The sequence below is a fragment of the Trachemys scripta genome, chromosome 9, assembly GCF_013100865.1.
Source record: "Trachemys scripta elegans isolate TJP31775 chromosome 9, CAS_Tse_1.0, whole genome shotgun sequence".
NCBI lineage: Eukaryota > Metazoa > Chordata > Testudines > Emydidae > Trachemys > Trachemys scripta.
The window spans coordinates 96,778,314-96,799,346 of record NC_048306.1 but is presented as its reverse complement, the minus strand read 5'-3'; the positions used below and the strand labels follow the sequence as shown (position 1 = coordinate 96,799,346).

Below are 21,033 nucleotides of genomic sequence, written 5' to 3'. Positions count from 1 at the left end.
TGTGGGGCTAAGCTTTGGGCAGTGTGTGTGTGGGGGGGGGTCTGGGCACTGGGGAGCATGTGGGGCTAAGCTTTGGGCAGTGTGTTTGTGAGGGGGGAGGTCTGGGCATTGGGAGGAGTGTGTGTGGCTGAAGGAAGTTAGCTTTCTGTAGCCCTGGGCATGCTCTCTGCTCTTTCCTTCATGCCAGTAACTGGGGGGGCATGCTCTTTCCAACCCTGCCAGCGATGGTTGGCTCCTCCCACCCACCATAGGCAGTAAAGGCCTCTCCCCCTGCTCTCCAGGAGGCAGGTGCCCCTCCCTATGGCTGGAAGTGATTGTCCTTCAGCCCTTGGGGAAGAGGGGTGGTTGGGTGGAGTCAGACCTCTGGAGGTGGGATGTGACCAGGCCCTGGACTGTAGAAATTTCAGGCTTCCCTCAGTGTTTATCATGAACTTACTCCTCTGCTCTTTGGGGTACTGCCCTTCAGAGTTGGGATTGAGGGGCTGGAGAGTTGGCCTTTCTGGTAGCTCCAAGTGTTAGATGCCTGCAGACCAGCAGGGAGGGGGCCTCCAAGCTGCTGGTGTTGACTCAGGCTCAGCCATGAGTTTTCACTGCCCTTGGATAGCTGGCATGGACTGCCTGGCTGAAATAAATGGTAGCACTGTGCATATGGCCTATCCCCAGTCAGTCAGATAAGTGTCCCTGTGCTGGCTGGGATTGGCTCCAGTGCTTTCATTTCCCTTTGCCTTGAAGGAGGTGGGTGCAAGAGGCTGTTTTGTGTAGGACTCTGGAGTTCTATAATGGGCAACTTGATTGTCCTGAGAGGAAACTCTTCTCAGGTGCCCCTGTCATGGTGGCACAGCTGTTCTGATTCCCCTCCATAGAGCTGTAGACTCAGGAATCAGGGCAGGATGGTTCCCTAGAGTCCATGCTCAAGGCTTTGTCTGAACTCTCCTGTGTTAATTGTGTAGGGGCCTGTTATCCTTCCCACTGGATCTCAGAGCAGGATTTCCTTAGGCTAGATCATGGTCCCTGTCACAAACACCCCAGTCCTGTGACTGCAGATAAATGGAGCTCATTGCAGGGGGCTCTTCCACAACTTCAGGGGTTCACCCTGTTTAGAAACCTTGTAGCAACTCAATATTCAAATATTTCCTTTCTACACATTGTGTGCATGTAGATTTGATGTGGTGGGGGTGCCAGCATGGGCTATGGCTGCAGGTTCTGGGTGTATCTTTGAAGGGGAACATCTAGGCATGCTTGAGAGACTTGCATCTGAAGAAGTGAGGTTCTTAGCCACGAAAGCTTATGCTCCCTATACTTCTATTAGTCTCAAAGGTGCATAGGACCCTCTATTGCTTTTTACAGATTCAGACTAACACGGCTACCCCTCTGATACTTGACACATTATGTGTGGGTTGGTTTGGGAGAAAGGAGGGTCATCTTGGTGGGCTGGGCACTGCAGGCTTCTGTGGTGGTGTTCAGGCAGTCTGGGACTGTGTGCGGGTTGGTTGTGGGGAATGTTGCGCAGGCATTCCAGGGCTGCATGTGCTAGACGTGTAATGGAGTTACTTAGTGGCTGGTGTTGCACACACAGTCCTTTCTGACTCCCACAATGATATCTTGTAGCATAAGATTTAGTCATTGTCTGTAGTTAAAAGGCCAAGCTGGCAATGTTTCGTCAATTTTTTTTCTAGCCATCAAGTCTGAGGTTGGAGGTAGAGACTCTAATCAATAAAATGTCATTTTTTGCAGCCACCACAAAAAAGACAAAGAACCGTGGAGGACTTCAACCAGTTCTGCACCTTCGTGTTGGCCTATGCTGGCTACATCCCCTACCCCGAGGAGGTAAAACAGATTGGTGTGTGCGTTGTGCCATTGTTTAGTGTTGTGTGAAGGGGCCAATGTCCTGGGAGACAGACCTGGCACCTCTACTTTCTTTCTTGGCATTGAGGTTTGGGGACTTCCTGCTGTGTCATTCCTCAGCTCATGTCTCCTTCCCTCCCCCAATCACTCCAAGAACATCACATCTGTGGTGTGGTCCTGTGCAGATCCTATGTGCTTTTCTTTGTCCTTGCAGAATGAACCCTGGACACTTGGAGGCAGCATGAGTCCCCAGAACAGCACAGGCAGCACTCAGGATAGTGACAGCTGGGCCTCATCCCATTCCTCTGATTCCCAAGTACTGCCAGATGAGGGGAGGATCAGAAATGCCAAGTACAAAGGGGGCAACCTGTTCCTGAACTGCCCTGACTTCCCCAGCAGTTTCTATGCAGCCCGGCCCCAGCAAACCAAGAAGAAGAAACTGTCTGCAAAGAAGCTCATCTTGGATCAAGAGATGGAACAGAAGGTGACGCTGGCTGGCACGAAGAATTTAAGTGATGTTCAACAGCAAAGGAAAGAGTCCGCTGTACTAGAGGAGCAGGCGCCTTATGTAATGAGAAAATGTCTTGAGTCCTTGGTTGTCCCAGCTGGTGAGCTCCGACCCAAATCCCTGTTGGAGGAGTTCATGAAGGAAGAAAAGGACTGGACATGTGGGGTTCAAGGGAGTGAAGTGCCAGTAGGAGGCTACTTTCGACCAAAGGAGCAGGAATCATGCCCTGAGGAGAGGAGGAGCTCCAGCTGTCAGAATACCTTGGATCAAAGCAAAGAGGAGGAGGGTACAAGCAGTGTCAGCTCCCAGCTCAATTGTAAGCTTCCAAGCTAGTTTGTATGGGGAGTGTGGAGGGGTCCGAAGGAAAAGTGGGGCAGAGGTCCCTGGTCTGGATAGGTGGTTATGTCAATGCTTTGTTCTCACTGCAAAGCTGCATCATGTTCCAATGCTCAGCACCTTGCTGTCTTTCAGCTGGAGGACCTGTAGGTTCACTGGCTTTGTGGGGAGCCCACAGCTATTGGAGTCCTCACCTCACCCAACAAGAGGTGAAGTAGGGGAACTGCAAAGCATAGAGTCAAGGTGTTGGGCCTCAGCCTGTCAGAGTCCTCCTTTCCCCTGATGAAAACAGTGCTAGAGCCAGACTCATTCTTCAGCTTGGGAGACTCTCTCAAACTAACCATTTGACTGGTTTTAATTGCTTTTTCCCTTTTGCAGCTTCACCTGTGGAATTCACAGTGGCACCTCCCAACACCAAATCAGAAGGTGAGTGGGACTCCATTATGTGTGGTACTGGTAGCCTCTCCAGCACGGGGAGCAGGGGGTCTTGCTTTGCCGCTGGGCTTCTTCCTGAAATGGGTGGGGATTGAACCAGACAGAGGGGAATTCAGGCCAGCATAGGACAGGCCTGGGTTTCTTTCAGAGCTGATCACTAATTGTCTGTGGTGGTTGGTGCTGATCCCTCTAGGCCTTCATGCTCCTGGGACAATGTATACTGCCTTCCTGTGTGCAAATCTTATGCTATAAACTGGGCTTGTCTGGCATTTTCTGATGGAGGTCTGTCTCTCCCCTGCCCAGAGGATGATGCTTGGGACCTGATAACCTGCTTCTGCCTGAAGCCCTTTGCAGGGAGACCCATGATAGAGTGTAATGAATGCACCACCTGGATCCATCTCTCTTGTGCCAAGATTCGCAAATCCAATGTGCCTGAGGTCTTCATCTGCCAGAGATGCCGTGACGCCAAACAAGAGATCCGTCGCTCAAACCGAGCCAGGACAGTGCCCCGCAAACGCTTCTGTGACTGATCCTCTCCCCCTGAGAGATGGTGATTGTGGGCGGGGGCCCTTTGTTCTAAGACTGTAGCCCAAGTTGGCTAGACAATCGATGCACAGTGACTATAGGAGGCCTGTGGCACTGGAAAGTGGGAGCATTTGTGCTGGGCATGCCCCCTGTACTTCCAGCTCCAGGAAGCTGGCACGTTGAGACTCACTCCAGGAGGAATAATCTTTCTCTTGTGGGGATCATGTAAACTATGCAGCTGAGACATCAGTTTTGCCAGTGCAGTGGGGCCCAGCAGGAGAAGTGTCTCAATGGAATCCAGTGCAGTAGGTCAGCCAGAAACCTTCCTGTTGTAATACACACGGGGCTCAGTGCCTTTTCCCCCAGGCAATCCAGGAGAGCCTAGTCCAAGTAGTTACCCTCTGGTATGGGGGCTGCTTAGACTTATCCCAAGGGTGGTTGTTATCCCACTGGTGCCCAATTCCTTTCATGGGACAACCTCCTAAGAGTGAGTTTAGTGCTGGTGAAAGTTGTCAGGTGGCTAGTGCCCCCCTTCTCCCCCAGACTAATGTCATCTTTAATCTGGGCTGTGTCTGGTTTGTTGAGTGCACAAGCTTCTCCCTCTACAAACCATGCTCTGGAGTGACACTCTTGGGGGGGAAAAAGGAAGTTGTCCTCTGTGCTGTCATAGCCCATCAATTATAGTGATGTGGACATCTGCCCCAGGACCTGAATTGAGCACCCCTGCCTTCAAACTTGCTGCATGTGGAGTAAGCAATAGTAGCCTCTTGATCTGACTGCACTCACTAGCTTCAGAGGTTGGGAAGAGAGGGGCAGAATGTGGTTACTGTAAATATTAATGGAGTGACTGTAAATAATTTGTAACAGATGTTTAGAAAATTATAAAACAATTCTTGCTAAACTGTAAAATGGAGTCCTCTGCTCCCAAACTTCCAGTTGCACTGTAGTCTCTTGTATGAAGGGACTTAAGGAGTTGGGGTAGGAGCCCAAAACAGTTGGCGGGGGGGAGAGAACCTTTGGAAACTCGGGAGAGTCCACAAGCAGACCCTTGGCGATGGCTCTCAGGACTTTCCTTGCTGTTGTGCACTGGGCTGTCGCCCAGGAAGCACCCTTGGTGAAGGTGTGGTGGATGTGAACAAAATTGACAGAGCAGAAAGAAAGTGACACTTTTATCTGGATTGTCCAATCCCCTGAAGAATTCTCCAGTGTTAGCAGTCTAGGCTCCTCGGTGAAGTTTGAGGAGTGTTAGTGTCTCATACAGACACATGGGGTCTTTTGCCTTGAGCCTCATCCACTATGCAAATTGTTGCCTCTTAGATTGGATGTGCCTGTTAGGAGCACACCTTTACAGTTCTAGACAGGATACTTGGTCTTCTCTCTCTCTCTCCTCAAGGAGGACATGACTGAGCTGGCTGGTCGCTGGGGGTTCTACATGCACTAAGTATTAAATTCCATCTTCTAATTCTCCTTTTACCCCCCACCCACCAAAGAACCAGACCCATGTGCCTTCTGCACCTTCTATACTGCATTTCAAAGATGCTCCTCCCCCTGTGCTGGAGGTGTTCTGACTCTTGGGGTGGGGGGAAATGAAAGGAACCTAAGATCACAATTCCTATTTTTCCAAACTTGTGTACTTAGCTGCCCTGAGACATCTTCATCAGTCAGCACTGTCCCTGTCTCTCTGGGAGGGTTTGCTCCTTGTATCCCTCTCCTGGGGGGGGAAGTCTAGGCCCCTGAAATGCTTTACACTTTTATAGTTTGTAGTAACTTTTATTGAAATTATGTAAGATAGCAAATTCTTGGGAGTGTGGGTGGAGTAAGATGTATATAATAAAGTACTTTTGCCATAACCCTTGTGGCCTTATTGTTTCATGACCTCACCTGTAACTCCCCTTATGTAAGTTTCAGTGAATATTTCCTTTGGCTGTGCGAAGAGCCACTAGCCCTGTCCTTTCTACCATGGAGTCGTCTTTGAGAATTTGGTGGATGCTGGGGAATTAAAAATCTAACACAGAGTACAAGCCTGGTGCTCTGGAGAAGTAAGAGGTGTTAACTCAGGGACACTGAGCAAAGAGAAATATAGGGTAAGGAGTAGGTAGAACACCAGGGCTCTCAGAGGGGTCAGGGTTGGACAGTCTCCCCCTTGAAAAGGTGAGAATTAGCTAGGGTACTAAAATCTAGGATTAGACCATCTGTGCTAGTCAGGTGGGGTGAGAGATTCTAGCCAGGACTGATGGCATCTTTCCTCATCTGTGATGCAAACAGGCTTGCTGTTTTTCTTTAACTCTTTGAATAGTGCAATGCACTATCGATTACATGGCAGTGGTTTGACACCCATGGTGCTGTAGAAAGGAAAATGGGGCATCTCCCTCCCCTAAGAGAAAGCATCCCTTAACTGGGAGACAGGCACAACCCCCTGCTACCACACTGCTGAGCATATCTGTGGAAGCATGTCAAAACACCAGCCCTATCTTAGTGTGACTAGACACCCCTCACATGCCCTCGCCTGGCCTCTGTGGTTACTTAGAGCTCAAGCTCTAGCCTCTTCTAAAAATCTCAAAAAATACACCTAAAAAATGAATGTTTTGTTTAGATAGATTTTAATTTCCAAAATAGGATTGATTTGAACAAAACAGTGATTTCAAACACCAAGGCACCTCTCCATACTGCTGTTATGCATATGATATGGTCTGCTACTAGAGAAACTTTCATTAAAAAAAAGTCTAGGAAATCTCTTGGTTGTGGTGTTACTTGGTTCACCCTTGAATGATTAACTAATGCTGAGTTTGCAGGCAGCTTGAAAGAGTAACTCTGGACACGTAAGCCCCTTCCCCCACATTCTCCTGGGGGAAAGATTGATGCTAAAGCCAAACTCTATTTTAAATGCAAGCAGTTAGCCTGTTAAAATGATTAGCAATTACCCTCACTCAGGGAAAGAGGGTGAGTGAATATAAGATAGCATGGGAAGAAACAGCTGTGTGTGATGCTGCATTGACAATAAGGCACATACCTACAAGTTTAGTTACCCTGTAAAGCAGGGGTTCTCAAACTTGGCATTCACAAGCTGTCAGCCTCCATTCCAAACCCCACTTTGCCTCCAGCATTTATAATGGGGTGAATACACAAGTGTTTTTACTTTAGGGGGGTGTCACACAGAGGCTTGCTATATGAAGAGGATCACCAGTACAAAAAATTGAGAACCACTACCCTAGAGGCCATACCTTACATTTTATCTTCAACAAGCCTGCCACTGACAATAGCAAGGATCCCTTGGGGGACTAAAATTCAAGTTTAGTCCAGGACTTTCACTCCAGCACATTAAATGGAACCCCACCCCCTCCACAGGCTGAGTACAACAACCCATTTCCCTAGAGACAGGGCAATTTGCACTAGCACCCAGCCACTGGCATAAATTTAAAGGCAGATGTTGAGGCATTAATGCTTCCATGTGTGTGCAGAGAACACCGAATGCCAAGAGTATTTGTTCTGCAGCTAGGACAGAACTATTAAATCATTGGCTGGCTGTCCATGTTGCTAGCAGACAAAGGCAGATACTATCCTTGCCCCCATGGAGCTTACAATCTAAATAAGAAGGAAGAGTCTAGGCTTAGCAGGCATCATGTTCTAGATCTCATAGTTCTGCTAGGGCAGAACCAGAGATAGTCCATTAATCTATCATGGCAGCTGGTGAAGACAGAAGTCCCTGGTGGGGTAGCAGCCAGATGTCCCCATTACTTTATTCTTCCTTAGCCCAAACTGAGTTGCCTCTCTCCTCCTCCAAGTGGGGAATATCAGCCTCCGTGTAGAACTTCTCCAGCTTGGGCTCAGTTCTTTCCCAAAACCCTGCATCAAAGTCCACGGGGGTGATGACTGTATCTTTGTTGGTGTGAACAACAAAGTCAGCCCTGTCAAAGCCTGTTGTTGCCAGCTCACACTGCACCTGAGTGTAGTAGGGATGGTTTCTTTTCAAGGAGTAGGACTCACCATCCGTTTCCAGGCAGAAGGCTGTGTCCTTACAGGCCTCTTTCACTGTCTTGTCTCTGTGCTTATAGGGACACTTGACTTCCAGTAGCTTCCCCGTACCTGCTTCTCTGACAATTCCATCTGGGCTGGCTGCAAGCCATTCCTTCCCTGGGTGAATGAAGAGGCCACACTCCTCCACCTTCACAGGCTTACCTGTCCTCCTGGACTGGAGCTCCTCATATGCCTGCACTGCCTTTTTCTCGTTTCGGGTGCCCCAGGACATGGCTGGTGTCTGCATTTTGGACCCGGAGCTCACCACAGCCTTGAGATAAGACTGGGGCACCTCTGAGCTCTTGCCATTGACAAACTTGCTGTTAGCAATCCTAGGTGCGACTGAGGCCGTGATACGGTTTTCCCGCCACTCATACCACTTGGGATTGTCCCTCTGGCCCCGGGTTTCCCTCTCCACTTTCACCACATCTTCTTGTGTCAGCAGGGAGGGAAATTTGCTTGCTTTGCCCTGGTCAGTGGTATTGGCCCGAGAGCGGCTGGATTGACTCCCTCCCACAGCACCGGCAGGTACTTTAGGTGTTGTGGAGCAAGGTTTCCCTCCACTAGTTACTGTGGGGTTCTTAGCTGTCACTCTGTAGTTTATCTTGGTGTCTCCTTGATCACTGCCATGTGCTGCAGTGACCCTTGATTGGGAAGAGCTTTGCCCAGCTCTTCTGGCAGTGGTGCTGCTGGTTGGCTTGTCTGTCTGTGCCCTGCTGGTGCCTGAACTCCCAGCAGCCTGAGTGCTCACAGGTCGGCTGGCTGTGGGTGTTGTCTTGGCCTGGGTAGAGGAGGCAGAGGAACGGGGTGCTGCTGGGGTGGCTTTGGGCACAGTTGCAGCCTGACGAGGTCAGGCTGTGCTGTCAGGGTTTTTCCTGGGTCTCCCCATTGTTCAGTGTCAGGGGTCACGCTGTGTGGGCACAAGAGAAAGGTGAATGTACATTCCTAGACCAGATCAGTTTCCTGGCTCTGGCAGGAGCTGCTATGCTTGAGGCTTCAGGTGGGTTACACATCCCTTCTCTCCCCATGTAGGCAGGACACCCTGCAGCCCTCTGCAAGAATGTCTGTATCTCCATATTAGGCTGTTATGACACTTCTGTGCTGTCCCTATGCAAGCCTCTTTCCCGGGCTGTAGTGTTTTCCAGGATGTAAGGATCATGCAAGTGCATCAATGCCTGACCCCTCCCTTTATCCCTCTTTTTTAAGGCTGTGTGATGTCTGACCTCTCTGCAGCAAGCTGGTTCTTGGGGCCTACAACTCCACAGTATGCATGGTGCTGACCCAGAGAGGGTTCAGGGAAGGAGTAGGTTATCAGCTAGGGCTGTCCCATGGGAGCTGGAACAGTGATGGATGGGAGGGGATGCTCTCTGAGCTGAGGGGTGAAAACAATACCTAATGTGAAAGTTTAGGGAGATGTCTGAGTCATTGTGAATCCCATTGTTTTGTGAACCCCTTTTGTGATTGAAAACTTCAGCTCATTAGAACACCCATTTTGTAGCACAGCCTTGACAGTTAGTGGACAAACTGAGAAGTTGAGAGTAATCAAGGGACATCAACACTGAGTGACTCTTTCCTACTGGAACAATGGGATTTCTACTGGTAGAGCCATTGACTGAATGGGCCTCTACACAATCTGAAGGGCAAGGGGAGCTCGAATCTAGACCTCTTCCTATCTTGCAGCACTGTTTTGTAAGGGGTGCTTCTCCAAGCAGGGGAGGCCAGCCCTTTCCACTACCAGCAGCAAGAGGAACAGGCCAGAAGGCAGTGAAAGGTGCCCAAGGACTCAGATCAAACCCAGGACTCACAGACCAGCAGGAACTGGATTCATGAGCTTGTTTTTCACAGCTCTGTTACTCTTATCAAATACAAGATTTTTGTAAAAATTTGTCAAAATCTTAAAGCCCAACACACTAACATTTCCTTGGATTTTCAAACTCACCAACCTTCACCTTTAGGTGTGCAACCCTAACCACAGCAGTAGCAACCTGCAGGGCAAAGGCCTCCAGAGATTCTCTGTCCAATCTGCAAGAAATACAAAAGAGAAAAGTAGGAATTAGGATCAAGAAAGTACATCTCCATGATGCAGCGAGAAACTGAGGCAGAGAGTGAAGTGACTTGGCCAAGGCTGTTTGAGAGCAGGTGTCTGTGCCAGGAGAAGAACTGATTTCTTGTCTCCTAGTCCAAGGGTATTTTTACTTGTCCAAGCTGCTTCTGACCACACTGTACTGATTATTAAACAAAGATGCTAGAGAGTAAATTAGAGGCTCCTGGAGCAAAGACTCCCTCTCTGCTGGCCTATAAAGGGTCACACCCAGCTACAGTGTGGGTAAACAGACACAGAGGATTACAGTGCTTCTCAGCGCCCCAAAGTAACAAACCGAGCCATAGCAAGTACTCAATTGTTTCCTAGGAGAACTAGGTCTCTGCATCTGCCCCACTATGAAAGGCCCACTTGCTGCATCACTTCTCAGAAATCAAGCCTCTGAAATTATGGATGCACTGGGATTTCACTTCCCTTTCTGGCAGTAAAAGGGAAAAGCCAACAGCAGAGTCCCCTTTAGCAAACATGCCTCTCGGCCTGCTCTCCTCCGTACTAGGGAACTTTGGATTTGGAAGGGTTGATAGTCAATTTCACTAGTGCTCAGGGAGAGGGTTAGCATGAACTATTGACATGGCAATAATGAACATTGTTATTAAAGAACTGAAAAGCTGTAACCACTATTTTTACTATTGAAATGTACCTGATCCCCCAAGTAACCCTCAGGCCATTCTCCTGTCCTCCAACCTGGTGGAATGGCCTTTACTCTCATATCCTGGTTTTCATCCCAGTTTAGTGGCTGAGTTGGGGCTTTTGGATGCCAGTGTCATTTTTGCAAACAGGCCCAGCTGTTTATTTCATGATAATTTTTAGAATGCTGAAGTTTGCTTGGGATCACATGTGACACCCACTCTTTGCCACTCTAAAATTAGCTTCTCCCTCCATGTTTCTCACTGGTGCCAGCCTGTCTTCCCAACTGCAGTGCCAGGATTATGACAAGACAAAATGGTCAGATTCCCGTAACTCAAATAGTCCCCTCTAGGAACAAGTCCGGGCATATCTGTCAGGATGACTTGAACTGCTCTAGTCTGCATCCATGTGTGTGACTGCCAGGGGAAGGGGGTTTATTTATGCCACTCTGCAGCTGCAATTCACAAAGCATCCAAATATGAATTTTTCATGATTACACTCTACCATCCCCACAGACTCTTCCAAACAAGCCTGTTATAGCTTAAAAACGAAGCTTGTTCCCTTATAGAAACAGTCCCTGGCTCGTTCATAGGCCTGCAGATGTTACCTGAGCAAACGGCCTGCCAATCAACTATCTGTGGATTTCAGTAAAACACCCTTTGCGCTGAAGGCTATAGCGTTTGTAGGGACAAGATAGGTTTCATTGCAGGCTGAGCACCATCCCTGGGATGGATTCACAATTTGTTAGGACCACGTAGGGGCCAGAGAGCCCCAGGCGTGGAGTCTTTGGGCTGTGGGTCACGGATCTCAGCCCCACAGACCTTTATAGCACTGGCTCATTCCGGGACCCATTTCACAGCCTCTGCTCAGGAGCTCGGTGAAGTGGCCCGGGGGGCTCCATGGATTTCTTAGCAAGACCGCCGCTCCCCACACCGAGCCACCCAGCAGGGCGGGCTGGGGACACCGAGGGACGAGGGCTACGGGCGGGCAGGGAGAGCAGCGGCTGCTCCCTCCGAGTCTGACCGAGGGATCGGGGCTACAAGCCCCGGAGCCTCAGACAGCCCGAGAGAGGCCACGGGCCCGCCCCCAAACGCGGCCCAGCTTTCTCCAGCCCCCGCACGGCAGGGAGCGGGTCCAAGCGCCCAGCTCCCCCAGCACAGAGCGGCGCCCCGCCCCCCGGCGGACACGCCCCCCGGCGGGAAGCCAAGTCCGGCCCCCGCTGACTGGCTCCGGCGTCTGTCCCCACGGCTAGGCGAGGGAGCCCCGGCGCAGCTCACCAGCGCGCGGCCGGAAGGGGCGGCCGGGCTGGTCCACAGCCGGAGCTCACGCCAGCGAGCGCCTCGCGCTCCGCTCGCCCGGCCGGCCAACGGCCGCACTCCCCCGGCGGGCGGGGCGGGCCCGGCCCGCGCCTACCTGAGGGGAAAGAGGCGTGGCCGGGCCGCTCGCACACGAAGCGATGGGGAGGACGGAGCAGCGCAGTTCCAGACGGCGCGAGCCCCTCTGCTAAGCGCGCCAATGCGCGACCGGGCTCTTAAAGCAGCCCAGCGGAGCCAATCAGCGACAGTCACCGCCTTTTTTTTTTTTTTAAACAAAATAGGGAGCGGGATGGCCCGGCCAATCAGGTGCCTCCGCTCACTTTCTTAAAACGTCTTTGCAGGCCATTGGCTGCGAGACAGACGCGGGGGCGGGGTTCGAAGACCGCTGGGGGGCGGGGTTCGTCAGTCACGCTAGGCGGGGGGGCGGGGCAAGGTGGAAGCACAACAAAAAAGCCCAAAGGAAAAGCGGGACTTTGGTTTGTAGAAAAAAAAAAACGTTGGCGTAACCGCCGCGTCACGTGACCACCCCGCTTCTTTCCCCCCCCCCCCACTTGGGGGCGTGCAACCCACCGCCTGGGAGCGGGAAAGGGTCGCTCTGTCAGTTCACGGGGTGTCTTTGGGGGGGCGGGGGGTTAACGTTCAGTAGCGGGGTGAGCTCTCTCCTTCAAGCCACTAACTCAGATGGGAGCGAGGTTTTGGGAGTGGAGGGGGGTGGGATGCTCTGTCCAACCATCCCTTAAGCCCAGGGGTTGGCTCCTCTCACCCTTTGCGTGAGTTTAGTGCTGGTGAAAGGTGTCAGGTGGGTAAGCCCAGAGACTAAAGGCCTCTTTCAATATAGCAGACACAGCCCAGATCAGAGGGCAAGCTTCTCCCTCTGCAAACCAGGCCCTGAAGTAACACCCTCTAAGGGGGCAGAAAGGAAGTTGTCCTCTCGGCTGTTATGGCCAATCAATGTCAAATGTTGTGATTTGCCCTAGGACCTGAATTGAGCACCCCCTCCCGTAAACTCGCCTCACCTGGACTAAGCAAAGAGTAGCCCCTCTCTGATCTGACTGCACTCACTAGCTCCAGAGGTGGTGAGCAGTGTGCAGCTACTGTCAATATTAATGGAGAGTGACGGTAAATAATTTGTAAAAGACATTTAGAAAAGTATTTCTTGCTAACCTATCAGTTGGACTCCTCTCTGCTCTAGAACTTCCAGTTGCACTGAAGTCTCTTGCAGGGAGACCAAAACACTTAGTTAGCTGGGGTGGTTCAGAAAATTCATGGGAGGGGGAAAAGGAAGAGTCCACAGGCAGCAGAGAATAAATAAACCCACCCTGGGCAAAAGCAGATCAATCTCATCCCCTTGAAATGGCTCTCGAGCCTTCCTCTGCTGCTGCTGGGCTGCACTGGGCTGTCTGCCAGGAAGCATTCTTCATAAAAGTTTGGTGGATGATGGGAACCAAGTCCCGAGAGCGCTGGAAGCAGGTGAGGCTTCTATTTCTGAACTGTCCTCTCCCCTGAAGAATTCTCAGGGTTTGGCAATCTTGGCTCCTCAGTCAAATTTGGGGAATGTTAGTGCCTCATACAGACTGCGGGTCTTGTGCCTTGAACCTCGTCTGCTATACAAATTGCTGCCCCTTGAATGGGATATGCTGGCTATGGAGTTTCTAGTCAGGATATTTGGTCTTCTGTCTTCCTCTCTCTTCTTCAGGGGGAGGACATACCTGAGCTGGTTGGTCTCTTGGGAGCTCCATATGCACTAAGAATCAGATCCCATTTTCTAATTCTTCCTTACTCCCTCTTCCCCCACAGAACAAGACCCATGTACCCTTTGCACCTTCTGTGCTGCATTTCAAAGACTCCACTCCCCTTGTGTTGGAGGCCCTTGGTTTACTCATATGATGACAGGTGTTCTGATGCTTGTGCATAGGGGATTCATGTCCCTACTGAGCTAGACCTGTTTTTTGGGGTGACCAGAGGCTTGGAGGGGTAGGGGACATGGAAGGAACATAAGATCACAATTCCACTTATTGGGGGTAGGGCATATAGGCATCTTCCCCATCACTCAGCAATCCCCCGCATTGGGAGGGTTCACTCCCTGTACACATCTCCTGCAGTGGGAAACCTAGGCCCATGAAATGCTTTACGCTTTTATAGTCACGTTTTTATTGAAATGATGTAAAATAGCAAATTCTGGTCCTTGCCTTGTGGAGTGTGGCTGGAGTGATATGTATATAATATAGTACTTTTGCAATAATCCTTGTGGCCTTGTCTTGGTTTCATGGCCTCACCTCTAATCCCACTTAGGGGTGAATTTCACTGAATCTCAACTTTGACTGAGCACGCAGTGGGTGGGAATGGTCCCAAGCCATGTCTTTTCTACCATGGCTCAGTCTTCATTGGGAGTTTGGTGGATCCTGGGGAGTTAAAAATCCAAAGAATGGAAGAGTCTGTCTACATGTGTTTGAAGAGTACAAGCCTCGTGCCCTGGGAAAGAAATGGTTGTGGAAGTGCAAGGGTGTGTAAAACTAGGCAGAATGAGAGGAAATGGAGCAAACAGAAACGTCATGTAAGGAACAGGGAGAACACCAGGGCTCTGAGCTGGATCAGGCTCAGATGCAGTCTCCCACTGGAAAAAGTAGGAGATAGTCAGCTGGGGCACTAAAATCTCAGACTAGAGTACTAGAATGTATCTGCTAGCCGCAGACTGAGAGAGAGATAGGACTGATGGCATTTTTCCCATCTGTGATATAAGCAGCTGAAAACAGGCCTCACCTAGGGCTTTGTGAGTGAAATTACTGGTTTTCTTGACTATTATTTGAGATGTACACAGCACTGTTGATTACGAGGTGGTAGCCTGGCTCCTGTTGTGCTGTGGGGAACTCTGGAAATGAGGGAATTCCAACACCCCCTGAAAGCACCAGTTCAACCATGGGAGAAACTGGGAGGCAGGAACAACCCCAGGCTACAAGACACTTACGTTAATACAAGCAGCTCAAAATGGGTGTCCTGTCCTTGTGTGTGTGAGCAGACACCCACTCCTGGTACCGAGCCCCTCTGCTGCAGTACCCTATCCAGTCCCCCTGCGTTAATTATAGCTCCACAACTGGTTTCCTCTACAAATCACAAGAGAATCACCCAAAGTGAGTATTTTATTTAGACACTTTAGGAGCAACTGAAATTAACCAAAACAGTGATTTCAAAGGCATAGGCTGCTCTACCTGTTGCTAGGACAAACATGGCAGAGTCAGCTATTGAAGAAATAAGCTTTCATTTAAAAAAAAAAAAAAAAGTCTCTGGGGAATCTCATGGTCGTGTGGTTATACTTGGTTCACATTTGAAAGGTTAATTCAGGGGTAGGCAGCCTGCGGCACGCGAGCTGATTTTCAGTGGCACTCACACTGCCCAGGTCCTGGCCACCGGTCCGGGGGGCTCTGAATTTTAAATTAATTTTAAATGAAGCTTCTTAAACATTTTAAAAACCTTATTTACTTTACATACAATAGTTTATATATTATAGACTTATAGAAAGAGACCTTCTAAAAACATTAAAATGTATGACTGGCACGCGAAACCTTAAATTAGAGGGAATAAATGAAGACTTGGCACATCACTTCTGAAAGGCTGCTGACCCCTGAGTTAATTGATGGATGCAGTGTTGTCTTCCTGCATCTGCAGACAGCCTGAAATAGTAGCTCTGACATGTAAGCCCTTCCCCCAAATTCTCATGGGGTCCTATTGGGTTCGGGGGAAGTGGGTGGGCATAAGCCCATCCATGGCTGAAGACCCCTCAGAGAATGGAACAGAAATAGGCTCCACAGTCGCAGAGAACCCCCTCAGCCAACATCCTCTCCCTGGAGATATAGATGGCCACTTTGGCCATCGCTAGGAGGTCCCACGACTTTGTGGGGCCACGGATGGGGTGTGCGTATATGAGAAGGTGTGGGGAGAAAATGCAAAAGTGGGTCCAGGAGGAGCCAGAAAAGGGGCTGCAACCTGGTGCACACAAGCCGGGGTCTCCCTCATGCTGCAAAACGGACAGGCAGCAGGGACAGGGGTGAACCACACCAGGTACATGCCTGTGCTCATGGTTCACATTATCATGGGGCGAGGGGTGGACTCCAAATCCTACTAACACTTTAAATGTAAGCAGTTAACGAGTTAATTGCTGATCATTTTAACAGACTGGGAAAGAGGTTTTGAGGGAAGATGGCAAGAGAAGAAACAGCAGTCCATCTAAAGCAGAACACATTATCCCTTTGTGTGATGCTGAATTGACAATACAGCCCATAATTATAAGTTCAGTTACCCCTTAAAGTCCATACCTTGTGTTTGATCTTTGGCAAACCTGCCCTTGACAGCAGCAAGGATTCCTTGGTGGACTAAAATTCAAGTTTAGTCCTGAACTTACACCCCAGACCATTAAATGGAATCCAGCCCTCTCCCCAGACAACCTTGAACTATGCAGTTTTGTTGTAACTGTGTTGGCCTCAGGATATGTGAGACACAAGATGGGTGAGATCACCTTTCTCTCAACAGCTGCCCTCTTTTGAGCTTCTTATTCCAGTGCCTGGCAGCTGCTGCAAAAGTATGCCATCTCTGGGGAAATAAGTTGGTCTGCCTGTGAAATGGTCTAGTTCAGGGTTTAGAGAAGAAGGTAGGTGAGGTAAAGTTGTCTACACAGACAGGCAATCAGTTCAATCCCAGAGCACTAAATGCCAAGGTTTGGGACAGAAACATTAAATCATTCCCTGTGTTTCCACTCCTGTAGGAGAGACAGGCAGATACAATCCTTGCCCCATGGTGCTTACAATCTAAATAGGAAAGAAGAGTCCAGGCTCAAGCAATATCTACATTACAGCCACTACCGCAGCAGTGCTGCAGCTGTACTGGAGATAGTTACTGCTCAGTGTAGGAACTAGTTCATTAGAAGACCTAGCCATGTCTACACTGGAGATTAGGTAGACATAACTAAAGCATTTAGGGAACAAATGTAACTAGTTAGCTCTAATTTTTAAAACATAGACCAGGACTCAGCAGGTATCATATTCCAGATCCCATAGTTCTGCTGTGGCAGAATCAGAAATAGTCCATTAATCTATCATGGCATCTGGTGAAGACAGAAGCACCCTGGTGGGGTAGTGGCCAGATGTCCCAATTACATTATTCTTCCTTAGCCCAAACTGAGTTGCCTCTCTTCTCCTCCAGATGGGGAATCACAGCCTCCATGTAGAACTTCTCCAGCTTGGGCTCAGTTCTCTCCCAGAACCCTGCATCAAAGTCCACTGAGGCGATGACTGTATCTTTGTTGGTGTAAACCACAAAGTCAGCCCTGTCGAAGCCCGTTGTTGCCAGCTGGCACTGCACCTGAGTGTAGTAGGGATGGTTTCTCTTCAAGGAGTAGGACTCACCATCCACTTCCAGGCAGAAGGCTGTGTCCTTACAGGCCTCTTTCACGGTCTTGTCTCTGTGCTTATAGGGACACTTGACCTCCAGTAGCCCCAGTAGCTTCCCTGTATCTGCTTCTCTGACAATTCCATCTGGGCTGGCTGCGAGCCACTCCTTCCCTGGGTGAATGAAGAGGCCACACTCCTCCACCTTCACAGGCTTACCTGTCCTCCTGGACTGGAGCTCCTCATATGCCTGCACTGCCTTTTTCTCGTTTCGGGTGCCCCAGGACATGGCTGGTGTCTGCATTTTGGACCCGGAGCTCACCACAGCCTTGAGATAAGACTGGGGCACCTCTGAGCTCCTGCCATTGACAAACTTGCTGTTAGCGATCCTAGGTGCAACTGAGGCTGTGATGCGGTTTTTCCGCCACTCATACCACTTGGGATTGTCCCTCTGGCCCCAGGTTTCCCTCTCCACTTTCACCACATCTTCTCTTGTCAGCAGGGAGGGAAATTTGCTTGCTTTGCCCTGGTCAGTGGTATTGGCCCGAGAGCGGCTGGATTGACTCCCTCCCAGGCAGGGGTCGGCACCAGCAGGTACTTTAGGTGTTGTGGAGCAAGGTTTCCCTCCACTAGTTACTGTGGGGTTCTTCGCTGTCACTCTGTAGCTTATCTTGGTGTCTCCTTGATCACTGCCATGTGCTGCAGTGACCCTTGATTGGGAAGAGCTTTGCCCGGCTCTTCTGGCAGTGGTGCTGCTGGTTGGCTTGTCTGTCTGTGCCCTGCTGGTGCCTGAACTCCCAGCAACCTGAGCGCTCGTAGGTCGGCTGGCTGTGGGTGTTGTCTTGCCCTGGGTAGAGGAGGCAGAGGAACGGGGTGCTGCTGGGGTGGCTTTGGGCACAGTTGCAGCTTGACGAGGTGAGGCTGTGCTGTCAGGGTTTTTCCTGGGTCTCCCCATTGTTCAGTGTCAGGGGTCACGCTGTGTGGGCACAAGAGAAAGGTGAATGTACATCCCTAGACCAGGTTGGTTTCCTGGCTCTGGCTGTGGCCTCTATGCTTGAGGCTTCAGGAGGGTTACGTCCCTTCTCTCCCCATGTAGGCAGGACTCCCTACTGCCCTCCGCAAGAATTTGTCTGTATCTCCATATTAAGCTGTTATGACACCTTTGTCTCTGTGCTGTCCCTATGCAAATCCCTTCCCCAGGCTGTGGTGTCTGCCAGGCAAGCCAGGGGAAAGGGCATGCAAATACATCAATGCCCCACCCATCCCTTTATCCCTCTTCTTTAAGGCTGTATGATGTCTAACCTCCCTGCAGCGAGCTGATTCTTGCATCCTGCAACTCCACAGTATGCATGGCTCTGACCCAATGAAGCCAGCCCAGAACTGAACTGGAGCTGACCCAGAGAGGGGTCAGAGAAGGGCTGGGTATCAAGCTAGGACTGTCTCATGAGAGCTGGAGCTGTGATGGATGGGAGGGGATGTAATGTAATAATAGCTGGTGTGAACATTTAGGGAGATGTCCGAGTCATTATGAATCCCATTTTGTTTTGTGACACCACTGGTGAATGTAACTTTGACTAGAGTTTAGAGCATCCATTTTGTAGCACAGCCTTGACACCTAGTGGACAGACTGTATCTGAAAAGCTGAGAGAGCAATTGAGGACAATCAACATTGACTGTTTTATATGGGGTGCGTCTCTAAGCAAGGGAGGCCATTCTATTGAGATTGCTGCCCAAATACTAAAGAGAGAAACGCCAACTGCTTGGTCCCACACTCAAGATTTTTGTAAAAACTCTTTAAAATCTCAATAGTAACATTTCCCTACATTTTTAAACCAGCCAATCTTTACCTGTAGCTTGTGCAACTCTAACACAGCAGCAGCAGCACCACGGAGATTCACTGTCCGATCTGCAAGAAATGCAAAAGAGAAACAGCAGGAATTAGGGTCGAGTTAGCTCCTTTTACTAGTCCAAGCTGCCTCTGACCACATGCATCTTTCAACCTGCTTAAAGGAAGTGTCCATTGGATTGTTCATTAGGTAAAAAAGCTCCAGAGAATATATGAGAGGCTCCCGGGGTAGAGACTCCCTCTCTGCTGGCTTATGAAGGGTCATGCTGTGTATATAGAGATAAAGGGGATTAGAGTGCTTCAGAGCCCCAAGGTAACAAACAGAGCCATGGCAAATGCCCAATCTCCTCCTGTGTGTCCCCGCCCCACGAAAGGCCCACTTGCTACATGACTCTTTTCAGAAATCAAAGCACTGAAATCATGAGTGCTCTGGGATTTCACTTCCCTTTTTGGCAGGAACAGTTATTAAAAGCCAACAGCAGAATCCCAGTCAGCAAACATGCCCCAGCTTGCTCTCTTCCATGCTGGGAAACCTTAGATTTGTAAGGACTAATAGTCAATTTCACCAGTTCTGGGGCTGAGGGTTAGCTTAAGGGGTGGCCTGAACACTCTTGACATGGTGATAATGAACTTTTAAAAGATTGTAATTAAAGAACTGAAAAATTGTAACCACTATTTTGACTTTTGACATGTACCCGATCCCCCTGAGTAACCCTCCAGCCATTATCCTGTCCTCCGCCCTGATTTGAAAACCTTATATCCTGGCTCTCCAGTTTAGTGGCTCGATTGGGCTTTTGGATGCCAGTGTCATTTTGCAAACAGGCCCAGCTGTTTATTTTATGATAATCTTTAGAAGGGTGAAATTTTCTTGGGATGAAATGGTGACACCACTCTTTTTTATAGCCCTAAAACTGGCTTCCCCCTCAATGTTTCTCACTGGTTCCACCCTGTTTTTCCAGCTGCAATGCCAGGATTATGACAAGACAAAATGTTCAGATTCCAGTGACTCAAATAGTTCCTTCTGCCAACAAGTCCAGGCATATCTGTCAGGATGACTTGAACTGCTCTAGTCTGCATCCATGTGTGTGACTGTCGGGGAAAAGGGGTTTATTTATGCCTCACTCTGCAGTTGTAATTCACAGAGCATCCAAATATGAATTTTTCATGATTACACTCTACCATTCTCACCCCATAGACTCTTCAAAACAAGCCCCCGTTAGATTAAAAGTGAAATTTGTTCCCTTCTTGAAATACAGTCCCCAAGCAGGCTTATTCCTAATGCTGTGCAAGTTAGTTGGTTGGCAGAGGTTTGCTCAGTTATCTGTGGGTTTCGGTAAAACCACCCCTGAAGGCTAGAAGGGTTGTAGTGATAAGTTAGGTTTCATTTTAGGCTGAGCACCATCCCTGTCTGTGAATTATAATTATCATTCATAAAGTGCTAGAGCCACGGAGTGGCCATGAACAGGTCAGGGAGTGGAGCCTTTGACCTGTAGGTCATCACTGATCTCAGACCCACAGGCACCTATAGCGTACCCACAACATACCCCCCGGCAGGGGATTCAGCCCCTACTCCACTCCGCCCCCCAGCAGGGAACTCACCCCACCCCGCTCCCCAACATGACTCCCAGCAGGGAATCCAGCTCCTACCCCACTCCCCGATATGGGATTCAGCCCCTACCCACCGTGCCCCCCGGCAAGGAACCCAGCCCCTACCCCACTCCGCCCCCCGGCAGGGAAGGGAACTCACCCCCAGCTTGGCCCCCCGGACTGCACCGCGACACTTCCTCACCCAACACCCGCTGCCCTCGGTTTCTCTTGAGATCTTGTTTGCTCCGCCCCAGGGGCGGGAAAGCCGCCGCCTGAGAGTGGGGCGTTGGCCGGAGGGGGCGCGGCATGGGGACGGAGGGCGGTGGAGAGAGGGAGGGGCCATGGCGTGGGGGATTGGCAGAGGAAAGAGCTGTGGCGCGTGGAGGGAAGGGGGAGGGGCAGTTGGTAGCGAGAAGGGCTATGGCAGGAGGATGTGGGGGGCCGCTGGCAGTGGGAGGAGCTGTGGCACAAGGGGCTGGGGGAGTTGGGGGAGGGAGGGAGGAAGGAGCAGTTGA

At 50.1% G+C, this 21,033-nt stretch overlaps 2 protein-coding genes across 6 annotated transcripts in view; one reads left to right on the top strand and one right to left on the bottom strand.

Annotated features, from left to right (window-relative positions):
- Positions 1-5,514, top strand: part of LOC117882523 (PHD finger protein 13-like) — an 11,305-nt gene extending 5,791 nt beyond the window's left edge. For 2 of the 3 annotated variants that reach the window (XM_034780878.1, XM_034780876.1), the window contains exons 2-5: positions 1,735-1,827; positions 2,060-2,669; positions 3,068-3,115; positions 3,428-5,514. In XM_034780878.1, coding sequence (XP_034636769.1) covers positions 1,735-1,827; positions 2,060-2,669; positions 3,068-3,115; positions 3,428-3,654 — 978 coding nt within the window. In that variant the 3' untranslated portion in view covers positions 3,655-5,514. Of the gene's footprint in view, positions 1-65; positions 1,318-1,734; positions 1,828-2,059; positions 2,670-3,067; positions 3,116-3,427 lie in introns of those variants that run through there. The other variant, XM_034780879.1, reaches the window with a different exon arrangement.
- An 868-nt stretch (positions 5,515-6,382) lies between these two features.
- On the bottom strand, positions 6,383-20,760 carry LOC117882522. Of its 3 annotated transcripts, XM_034780874.1 has the most exons (4): positions 20,680-20,760; positions 18,933-18,991; positions 17,183-18,061; positions 6,383-7,712 (listed from the first exon to the last, which is right to left on the bottom strand). In XM_034780874.1, the coding sequence occupies exons 3-4, from the start codon at positions 18,038-18,040 to the stop codon at positions 7,386-7,388; spliced, it is 1,185 nt and encodes a 394-aa protein (XP_034636765.1). In that variant the 5' UTR covers positions 18,041-18,061; positions 18,933-18,991; positions 20,680-20,760; the 3' UTR covers positions 6,383-7,385. The 3 variants fall into 3 exon arrangements, with proteins under 3 accessions (XP_034636765.1, XP_034636764.1, XP_034636766.1); XM_034780873.1 differs by lacking the exon at positions 6,383-7,712 and having other exon boundaries at positions 15,209-18,061; XM_034780875.1 differs by lacking the exon at positions 6,383-7,712 and having other exon boundaries at positions 15,209-18,061; positions 20,721-20,739.
- Between the last annotated feature and the right edge of the window lie 273 nt (positions 20,761-21,033).